The 11,717-nt window shown below is 37.4% G+C and overlaps 2 protein-coding genes across 2 annotated transcripts; both read right to left on the bottom strand.

Moving 5' to 3' along the window:
* Positions 1–692: 692 nt before the first annotated feature.
* On the bottom strand, positions 693–3,738 carry LOC142337892 (armadillo repeat-containing protein 2-like). Its single transcript, XM_075387512.1, has one exon. It carries the CDS (start codon positions 3,664–3,666, stop codon positions 1,126–1,128), a length of 2,541 nt encoding a protein of 846 aa, XP_075243627.1. The 5' UTR covers positions 3,667–3,738; the 3' UTR covers positions 693–1,125.
* A 50-nt stretch (positions 3,739–3,788) lies between these two features.
* LOC142337893 (geranylgeranyl transferase type-2 subunit alpha-like) lies at positions 3,789–11,559 on the bottom strand. The gene is made up of 4 exons (XM_075387513.1): positions 10,861–11,559; positions 10,411–10,507; positions 5,538–5,649; positions 3,789–5,091 (listed from the first exon to the last, which is right to left on the bottom strand). Exons 1-4 carry the CDS (start codon positions 11,557–11,559, stop codon positions 3,942–3,944), a joined length of 2,058 nt encoding a protein of 685 aa, XP_075243628.1. The 3' UTR covers positions 3,789–3,941.
* Positions 11,560–11,717: the final 158 nt, after the last annotated feature.

Here is an 11,717-nt window from a genome sequence, read left to right as displayed (position 1 = left end):
TTTAGTGAGGCTAGCTCTAGCTTAATTGAAGGGGCGTGAGGTCAGCGCAACGGGGGGGGGGGGGAGGAAACAGGGGGGGGGGAGGAAACGGGGGGAGGGCGGTTTTTGGCTGCGCCGAGCCCTTCCAGCCTGAACGATGTCCAGGGTGGGATGGGGGTGAAGTGAGGGGCTGATGCCGGGGGAGCTGATGTTGGGGGGTTGATGTGGGGGGGGGCTGATGTGGGAGGGGCTGATGTTGGGGGGGGGGAGTCAACCTCTAAGAATCGCCCTTCACACCATAATTATAAGTCTAACAATTTCTGTGAATCGCATACTTGGAGACTATTGAGCCTAAAGGCTCTAAGAGCACTTTATGCCCGCTGGGTGCTAAATGATTATCCCGTTTTTGAGGACAAAAAGTCGAATGGATCCGACGAAAAATCGGTCAAGCGAAAAATCGTATAATTAAATCGTATAAAATCGTAAGACTGGCAGGACTAATATAGTTGCCACAAACTTCGTTTGAGAGCGGTTAATAATATTTGTATCAAGTTTCGATCCACTGAATGGCAGATAAGTTCATTTAGAGAAATAGACCATTTTCGTGTTCAAAAAATCTTTTGACAATATGAAAATTACTCAGCAAGAAAAATTAGAGAGTACGTGCATAATTGTCATTCATACATTAATTTCTAGTTAAAAACGCATTATATTGAAAAAATCAAATTAGTTTTTAGGAATGAACAACACTCAAATAGTCGAATACGAAATTTACCACTATATTGAGAATTAAGAATTTTTATCTATCTAATATTTAAAGCACTTCAGAATTAGTGGCTAGTGATTTCCAAAAGGAAACTGTAAATTCTACTAATTTTTCCACGCGGGAAGAAATTGAGCATCTCTCATTTGCAGTTTCCGCAGCAATTGTGAGAACACTTAAAGCAATATTTACACATTAGTTTCACAAATAAATACGCGTCGTAATAGTATACAAATTACCACAATGTTTATAATTTTACAATATTTACAACTATATATTTGTTACAAATTGATATCGAAAATCGAATATTTAGACTCTTGTTAAAAACCAAGATTAGCGCATTTATAATTTTTGAGGAGTAATTGGGTAATACACAATACTGGTTAAAAGGAAGCCACGATTCCGTACAGTTTTTGTACAAGGTTGCCAGCAACCATCAAAAACTCGTCAACTTGTCTCAAAATTTCGGAATCCTCCAAACGTTTTGTATCTCCAGTTTCATTTAAACTTTCTGTAGCATTCTCCTTGAAACTTCTTGCTTCCAAAATCAAAAAGTTTAGAACCTCTTTCAATGATTCTGAATCTTCGCGACTTATCGGCTGTTTATTCGTACAGCAAGCTAAGTAGTTCCAAAAAGTTTTGCAAACGGCGCTCGAAAGTAACCAATCGTCGATTCCAAAATCTCGAAGATTCACAATCAAGTTCGGGATTAATTCTGTTTCGGAGATTTTATCACATTGGTAAGAGTCTAAAGTCATGTTGACCAAAACGCCAATTACGTTGAACAATAGTTCACGTCGTCCGCTGTCTACAAGCGTGAACAAAATTAGATCAATTTTGTTATCGGACATGAAATTTCTGACTTTGGGTGATCTGGTCAGATTAGCGTACACTCTCACGCACTCAGTCATAACTTCAAGGTGTTCGTCGAAACTTTGCAAATCTTTCGGCATCATGACATTGACCAAAAGCTGCGCAATTTTAGTTTCGTTTTCATGAATAGAACAACTATTCGGCAGTAACCCTCCAAAGTATGATAAATTATGTAGGACTACGATTGAGTTCAGAACCAGTTCCCTATGAGTAAGGACTGGCTTCCTCTGGATTAGCTTGATAACCAAATTTTGGAACTTGGAGTTTCTGCAAAGCGAGGTTCCTATATTTTCTGAGAGGCTCAAGTTGGCTACAAGCCCCATTAGTTTAACCAAAACCTCGTCTGAATCGGTGAAACCTTCTGTTTCGTTATTGGGCAGTGAATCTTGACCAGCTTCGCTTTGTTTTGACAATAGGTAATGGTTTAGAAGATCCATTAATAAATGTTCACATTCAGAAAAAATAAGTTCACGGCTTAATGCTGCTTTGTTGCCACCAACCGCTGCTGTCGAGAAAAAATAAACTATTCTAACAGAAATATTGGCTTTTGTAAGGTGTTTTTTCAAGGCCGACTTTAAAACAATGCACCAATTTTCACATTTGGTAATTGCATTGCAGCATTCGGTGTTTGTAACGACACGACTTAGAGTTCGGCAGATATTTAGCGTCACTTCCGTTTGCGAATCGTACGACTGAAGAATTGTGAATAACTGCGTGAAAACTTTGTACCTTATAAGGAAGGTCAAGTTAAGAGGATCTTCGGCGATATTTCGGATACATGATGTGACTTGAACCAAAATGTTGATAACTCTTTCTCCAGTAAGCTGAGGAGTATTTGACAAGAAATTCGATATAGTAGGAATCAAACCCAAATCAATCAGTTTGCCTAAGATTTGAGTGTTACTGCTCAAAAATTTGACAGCTCCGAAGACATAAACTAACACATCGTAGCTTTGTTCCTCAGTTGCAACGATAACATCCAGGAGCAAATCTAGGATACAACTATCGGCGAAAAGTGTATCGTTGTCTTCTGTCTTTGCAAGTTTAAAAACCAACTTGCAGACATTGTTAAGGTTATTTCCGCTCACTCTGTATTTCAAGATAACCTCGGCCAATTTCATCTGAAGTTCTGCACTTTCGATGTCTAACAATTTGAAAACCGTTTTCAGAATATTCGCTCGATTTGCGTTTCGTTCTCTGTACAACTCATGACCAGATAAGATCTCGTCTAAATCGTTGACCAGAACCAAAAGCTCTCTGGGGCAGCCATCTTTAACTAACTTTGGCAAAATCGGTTCAATTTCCAAACTCCAAACATCGTACTCTGAATCTCTCAATCTTTCATTTTTGTTTAATTCTTCGATTCTCCTTCCAACGTGGGCTGTCAACCCCGGATATGGTTCCTGTTGATTTTTATGTTGAGAACTTTTAGGGTTCTCGCTTCCACCACTATTGCCTCGTGATTCTGAGGTCAAGTATCCACTGTCTGCGTTATTGTTGCGACCATGTGAAGATGTTGGACAAATCGGAGGTCGCTCTTTAGGCGCGCTGTCTGATCTTCGCTCTTGCGGTATAGGCGCATTGCTATCTAAACTGACGTTCAAGGAATTCACCGACGATGCATCCACACTATTTGCTCTTAAAGCACCTTTGGCACTGTTGCGGCGCTCGTTCAGTTCTTTTGATCGACGTTTAGGATTCCCTACAGCAGGGGAGGTGGGAGCGATTGGCAACAATGGTTTATGTTCGAGTGGACTTAACTTTGTACCACTTGGGGGTCTAGAATCTGTAGGATCAAAATGTTTGCTATTTAGGCTGAAACTTGACGGTGGTCTACTGCTTAAAGTCGGTCCCGGAGGTTCGCCAAATAATGTACGCTTTGACTCCTTGGGTGTAAAAGGTCGCTTTGTTGTGACCATTTTGAGAGATGTTCTAGCTTCATTGATGATTTCCGATACTGTATCTCGATCTTTTGGTAATGCATAGAATGGATCGCTGGACTTCCGCCTACGACGCGAGGAACTACTTCCAGCGTCCCTCGAGCCGTCCATCTAGACCTGAAAAATCCAAAAAAAAATATTTCAATAATACTCCAACAAATAAACTTGGATTCACATTCAGAATTTCACTCGTTTTATAATTTTTCATTTATATTTTTTAATAATAAAACCGGTCTCTTTTATAACTTTTGAAATATTCATAAATATACACATACAATCAAAATGTACATGAAATCAAATAGAATTTAATAAATAGAAACCTGGATAATTAGACCATAATCCATCGCTTTTGTTATTATACGATGTTCACAGATATATGCCTCCATCTATATTGAACAGGCAGGCGCACCATTTAACAATTCTAATCTGGGAAATAACTCCCCAATTTTATCTGAGAACCCTTCCACCTGAACCACATGATTATTTGAAACATCAATCGATGCAATAAGATGACAATCGACAAGTTTCTCAAAACTATCCAATACCGAGATCGAATTGTTCTTTGCCGAAAGTGTGTTCAGGCTGTAGCATAGGTACAATGGCGACAGATCACTGACTTTATTGTCATCTATTATTAGAACCTTGAGATTCATAAACCCAGCTAAAGAATCTATACACTCGATTTGGTTGCTGGATAGATTAACTTCAGAAAGCATAAACATCGGAGAAATTCTTCGAATTTGAGTGAGTCCCAACCCTGACAGTTCTACAGAATGTTGTTTCAACTTCAAAACTTCTTTACAGTCTCCGTTAACCATCTCTCCACATTTTAATTTCTCTTCCCTGAATTCGGGCATTTTAGAAGACTGAACTAATTTTGATTCCAGAATGATGTCACTGAGCGTGTCCTCATAGTGCTGTTTCCGTAAGGGATCTATTGATGTCAGTTTCATTAAAATTTCTCGGCATTTTAGTTCAGTTTCGAGAAAATTCGTATCGCAAAACTTGCTTCTGTGCAAACTCAGAAGTTGCAGCAAAACATACTTATTATTCGGCTCCTCTTTTGAGAGATCTAACAACATTTCCGAATCATATTTTTCGACGTCTGGGAACGCTTTCTGGAGCTCTGCTTGATGTATGTTTAAAATCGGTCCCACGTTTAGCACGCTATGCAACTTGTCGCTTTCCTCCAAAACCAAATTAAGGTAATCCTCGCCAGATAAGGCAAATTCTTCTGGAAATTCGATTCCTATTTCGATTTTGCCAAACGGAGGAATCGAACTACTGATAATAGATACAATCCAATGATCCGACAACTCTTGCGAAATACATTTATCGGAATAACAACTTGAGGTGTAGGGGTTCACGGGTTTAAAAGTACATCTGACGGGACTGGAGCATAAATAGACTTTGGTCGATTCAATTTGGGATTTAGAGACGTGTCTGGATAGCAGAAGTGAGATAGAGCTGAATCTCCGGAGTACCATAACTGAGATGAGAGATTGATTGTGATTGAAATGGTTTCCGTGGAGCCACCTGAAACACCCTTCATTTTTGTCTCAATACTTCTCTCAATGGCTGGTCTGGCATAAGATTAAGGCATTTCAATAAATAATACTACGGCTGAAGATCAATGTGACAAGAAAAATTGGATGGTCTCAGAATTGTACAAGGTGTTCTTAGCTAGTAACAGTCTAAAACTCCAGTAAATACCAAAGCACAATTTGCTTAAGATCTTATAAAAATAACCGACTAAATTCGGGCGAGTTGCTTTCGAACGAGCGGTTGACTTCGATAGAACCAAGGCTGGGCTTAGAGAGGCTAGCATAAGAGGGGGGTTAAGTTATTAATTGCTCTCATTTGAGAGCAATTAAAATCTTAGCTAGCATGCAGTGAAGTTCAATAATTTTACAGCCAATCTCACGACCAAAAATCATTTAGCTTTATCTTGATAAACGTTAAGGTGTCGGAGAACAACTCACTTGTAGTAGAACCAGGCACTTTGATCGGTTGGATCTGTAAATAAAGCATTGAAGACAAGATCTATCTCCTCTCTAACTGTTTCTTCGCTCAACATAGAGCAGTCGATCACACCTGTCAATATTAACAGCATTGGAGCAACTGTTTTAAACTTGAAACAATAATGGAACGGACTTCACTGTCTCCAATCAAACTGGATTTCATTGATTTAACACCCCACATGCCCCAGTTTTCTTTTTTTTTTTTGGGGGGGGGGGGGGGGGTTGGTTGGAGGGTTTCCAAACCTCGATTCATTTGACGGCTAGGAATTTTATGCTCGACTTTTTTAGCCGACCGGAAGAAACAAAACAAGCTTCATTGAAAACCTCCTCTTGAAAAACTGAATCAATCCTTATAGAGACATTCATTTTTCGTTTCTGTAGAACAAATCAAGGCTTGAGAAGCTTCACTTTTCTGGCTTTAAAGTTTCAAAACACCTTTCGGTATTTGAAAAGCGCGAAGTAAGAATGGATTCCCGCTTTCTAATTAAAATATACATTGTTATCCAACAGAACAAAACAAAAACTTTGTTTGTATTTTGGTATACTAAAAAGTTCATGGTATGTTACAAAGTTCATTAAAAAAATTCAAAAAATCTATATATTCAGAGAAAATATAGATCAAATTTTCACGCAATTTGTTGATGCTAAGCAGAAATTTCTTGTAACATCGGATGAACTTTCAAAGACTGTCGACTTTTTAATCCTTGAAATTAAACGCAGCTAAATCACTTTTTTCAAGAAATATTGAGGATTGAGCTGCGTTAAAAATATCTTTCCCTTTTTCATGACGTCAGTTCACTCAAGTATATACAATTTATTGTATACGTCTACGATGGTTTTCTCGAAGGCATCGAATCAAAAAGTCGCGCGTCTCCAAACGCACATTTGGTATTTCAGGCATGTGGCATCTGACGGGGCAGAATTTAAACTGCAGCCGTATATCACCGTCCTTAATTATGAATTCATTCTTCAAAACAAAAAACTTGACTCGAGACTAAAAAGCCAGACTTGTTAACATTCAAAAGACTAAAAGCAATAATTTAAAAGACTTAAAAAAATTTCTAAAACAATACGGAAAAAGAATTGAGGTCATTAGGATATTGAAGCATTCAAAAACCTAAGATTCCACATGTATGACTTGTACAGAACATATGAGAATAAACTTCCTATTCAAGATTGAATTATCGCAGCAAGATATCATTTATGTCTGACCAAAAAACTAATTAACAGCTTGAAATTTCTGAGATGAAATATCAACGAGGTCCCTTGGTTGGAGGTCTTTTACTGTAAAAAATATAAAAACGACACTTGAAAAAAAAATGTCATTAGAACAAGTGATCTTCAGCAAGAGAAACAACAATAACGGACAATTCCAATAAAATCGTAAAAGAATTTAGAGTTGAATGACTGCAGAAATTAAGCTTGGCTCAAAAATCTGTTGCTGCAAAAAATGGCGTTTCCAAGTATCGAGATTTTAATTTCTATTATTTTTTTATCTCATATAGTTTTTCATGGGCACATGTCCGATAGATTCCGATCCCGCAATAATGCATTTTAGTAAAATTCAAACTCCTCTGACCACTGAATACATTCTGGAGAGACCAAGCTCAATTCAACTCGTCAGATTTCCACAGCAGACAGTGCTGAAAGATGGTAAAAAGATTATTTCAATCAAAATGAATTAGCGCTGATGCAGAAAAATTACTAGGTACCAAGAATCGAAAGCCACCCAAGAGATTTGTTCATCAGGTAGACAATGTCATAAAAAGGCATTTGTAGAAACGAGTGACAATACTTCGTAATCATTTTTTGTTTTGAGTAACCATTTTCTACATTGTAAATTAGTTACGCAAAACCTGTAAATGAGTTACTTATATGTTAGAAACGGCATACATCTTGTTACTAGTATTCATAAACGTAACCCAATTCCACGATTTTGAGCATGTAATTAACCTAATACTTCAAGGACGGAATATTATTAATTATTATTTGAGAACTAATACAAGGTCTTAATTGTTCTTGTAAACAGTAATATGGGTAATCGCGAAATTCTTAACTGACTCTCTTCTGAATCCACATTTAGTATCGAGGACATTTCCGAAATTCATTAACAATTAGGCCTTCTTTCATTTCGGTATAATTGACACTATCTTAGCTGCTAGATACTGTTAGCTTAGCAATAAGCAATGAATTTTTTGCACTGTTCTCGCAAAAAACACTTATAGCGCCAAAAAACACTTATCGTGTAAAAAATAGTGGCTGATATATCCAAATTTGAAGCAAATTTAAACAAATTCACTTGCTGACACCAATTTCCACACAAGCTTATGACCCTAATCGTGAAACATGGTCGTAAAAAATATTGACAAAATTGATTAAATTTACTCCAGTGGCCCCGTGTTTTTAGACAATGGTTTAAATAAAGTGACAGAAAAATAAAAATGAATTGTTCAATAACCGAAAATGAATTGTTGAATAACGGAAAACCATTACCGACAACCGTCGTATTACTTGCTATCAAAATTTTAACTTTGGCTGAGAAAGTGAGGGATAAAAATGTAGGTAGAATATTGCCCTTCGCAACATGAAGTTCTGCTTACTAGCAGCTTTTGTGAACAGAATATTTTGAGCGTAGTAAGGCTCTATGAGAGCAGCAAAGCGACTCAATGTATTTGAGCTGTAACAGTTCATCTTGCTTCTTTTGACGAAAAGTCTAATTGCTCAAGGGAGTAAAAAAACATTCTAGAATAAAACGGTCAAACAAAAACTTAAAGTAAAACCAAGAAGATACACGACTACAACAATTGTCTCAAACTTCGTCCGAATTTGTTTAAGTTTCAATTAACCTCAGATAAGCTACTTACTGGCAACTTAAATTGAATAAAGAACCAACAAAAATAAACCGAAAATGTCGGAAGAATTGCTCTTGAACGACAGGCGAGGCAATTTAATTCAGCGTTCGTAGTCTAGATCAATTTTTCTTTAGGGGTGCAAAAACCTTGCCCCACCCGGATTCGAAAAATTGACCTCCCGATCCATAACCACCCGCACTAACCACTGCGCTATGACTCACTTATTTCAACTTATTTTTTCTATGCTGCAACCGCTTTTATATCAGCAACAAGCTTTACTTCGGAGTGAGAGTAGTAGAGATCACTCAAAAATGATAGAAGAAAGCGTGAAAAGTCACTTAAGAAGTCAACACAAAAGTCAACAAAAGTCACAGAATGTTCTAGAACAAAAGCGCAAATTCGTCAAGCGAAAATTAGCATAAAAAAGACACACACGTTTACAATAATTGCTATGAAAATTGTTCAAGAGAAATTAAACAGGGATTTAATGATTGACTTTTTGAACATAACAAACATAACGGACAAACGTAGGGCTAATTGCTCCCAAACGACTGGCGAGGACTTGGCTTCGTGAGTAGCTAGATCCGCTGCTAAGGGAAGCTAGCTTTAGCTTGCGAAGGGTTGGGGTGAGCATGAGGGGGTGAGAAGAGATGGGTGGAGGTGGTGAAGGTACCTCATAGTTGGGTCGCGAAGTGACTTGTGTAACACAAAAAATCTGACATAAGCGTAAAGCGACATAAAAAGTAAAAGTTGTAAAAAATAGCCGGCAGATTACCGGAGAATAGCCACGATAGACGCTTGTGATCTTCCATAAATTGAAACAACTAAAGAAACGAGAAACCATGTCCAAAAAAATCACATCAAAATTTTTTTAAAAAATAGAAAATCAAAGTCAAAATGCCGCATGTGAACAAAAAACCACTAGCGAGAAAGGGAAATTTGGTTCAAAAAAAACTAGGCCTAGAATAAACTATGAACGGATTGCGAAAACCATTTAGAAAAAACCGATCCAAAAAATCGAAAAAACAGTAAAAATCAAGTGAAATTGCCGCATGTGAACAAAAAAAAACACCAGCGAGAAAGAGAATTTTTGTTCTAACACCGATTTCCTACTCTAATTTAAAATTAGAGTTAAAAAATTTCACGCCACAAAACCACTCGCTTTTTCGCTCCATTTACTGTTTCGGTGTGACCAAAATCACTACTCCAATTTGATTTCAAAAATCATGAAAATGTGTGAACAGATCTTAAAAAAAAGACAGAGCCCCAATACAATTCAAATGCTTTGAATTGTAAAACCAAATTAGGAGCGCAATAATAGCCGCCTGGAATTGCTGACGCGGCTATTAATAATAGTAATTTAAGTAGATGACACACCTAATAAAAATACAGCAACTGTAGCTATCAAAGCTGAAGGAAAATGAGGGGGGCGGGGGGATTTCAGAAGAATCGGTCACAAATTACACGTTTATTGAAACATTTATAGAAAACATTTTCGTAGAGCAACTAGTAGAGACAGCCATCATATAGTCAATAACATTTTTTGGGCGACACGCTCAATTTTTTTCCAAACAACACAACCACGTTAGCTTGCGGACTGCTTAAACTGGCCTCAAATCAGCTAATTATTGTCCACGTCAATTGAATAAAGAACCAACACTCAGCGCATTAATGATTGACTTTTTGAGCTAGCACTTATTTGCCAATCGGCATGAGCAGCTGATTTAAAACACTTCGAAATGTTCGTTTCAACAAATCACAGACAAAAACAACTAACAAAAAAATTGAGTGGAAAAGGGGCATCAATGGTTGAAAAAAATAACCGCTGGTTAATCGGCGAGTGAAATGAGAATTGTACTAAAAATTTCTGTCCTCAAGAAAAGAAAATAGTGCCAAAAACGTGGCTAATATCAGAGCTCCGGTATATCTACCGGAAGTTCTGACAAAAAAAAACTCTTGCTATAATCTTTCGCAACACTTACGGTGATTCTGACACAACAGCTTTGTCCGATAGTGCCATGAAGAAAAGTTGGAGAAGTTGTCTTCAATCTTGTTGGTTGTGAACTTCAGCTCAAGATCCTGAAAAAATATCTGATCTGTAAATAATATCTTACATTCTTTCTGACAAAATACACATTACACAAAAACCTGACCTAGATTGTAGCGATCGCTAGATAAACTGATCACTTCTTTGTGATCCGCCAAAATATAAATAACACTTTATTGATCTCAAAAAGTGCTTCTGAACTTTACGACTTCCCAAAACAAAATTATGATCCGAATAATTCTAAAACTCGTAGCTTCATCAAAAAACAAATTTATTCTTGCATTAGCTTACAATACTAACAACAGACGTTACATAATTTTCCCTTAATTCAAATTCATTGACAACACGGACAACACCATTTTGTTCACCGAAAATGAATATTAACCTTGCTTCTCTCCGGCAAATGTTTCAGCACCACTCTTCTGTAATCCCAGCAGTGGAAGTTCCTCTCATCAGCTCTCAGAAACTCATCACACAAAAACAGCTCCCGATTCCAATCAGCGTTCGAATCAATAGACATTATGAATTCCCTGTACAGCCACACTGCATACGCTTTCGGGTTCTTTTTCAAACATTGAACTGTGAAATTCAACTCTCGGACGAAGAACTTTTCACGCCAATCATCGAGTTTTTCAGTTTTGACATCATTGTTACCATCAGATTCTTGGTTTTCTTTTGCACCGCAGGATCCAGTAACCTTACTTTCAGTGCTTTCAGAGATTTCTGAACATTCTTCGGTTTGAGTGTCGCTCAAAGCGTCAGCAAAATCTCCGTTTTGAACATCAGTATTGTCTTCCGTATTTGATTCAGAGCACTCGTTCACTTTTGGTTCCGTTTTCAAAGATTCCTCGAAATCTTTTAGTTTGTTAAGAATGAATTCTTTCCTGATATTCCAGAAAGTGTTGCACTCACAGTTGAAGATCAACAGCTGAGTAGTGATATTGAGGATATCTTCATGTTGCGTATTTCTCAGCTCGAATATTCTATTTCTAGCAGCTTGGTACTTGACGAGCTTCTCGTGTTCTTCCTTCTTGCGCTCTGCCTCTTTCTGAGCATCCGTCTTCACTTTCAACCTACCATGCATTACTCTGAAAAAATAATAAAACCGTGAGAAGAGCTTTAAAAAATCATATTTCTCCTCGTCACAGTCATTTGAAAAAAATAATAAAACCGTGAGAAGAGCTTTAAAAAATCATATTTCTCCTCGTCACAGTCATTTGATATCACGAAGTCGAAAAATGA

Source organism: Convolutriloba macropyga, chromosome 4, assembly GCF_964194025.1.
Source record: "Convolutriloba macropyga chromosome 4, txConMacr16.3, whole genome shotgun sequence".
Taxonomy (NCBI): domain Eukaryota; kingdom Metazoa; phylum Xenacoelomorpha; order Acoela; family Convolutidae; genus Convolutriloba; species Convolutriloba macropyga.
The sequence above is the reverse complement of the archived record's forward strand: the minus strand, read 5'-3'. Positions and strand labels throughout refer to the sequence as shown.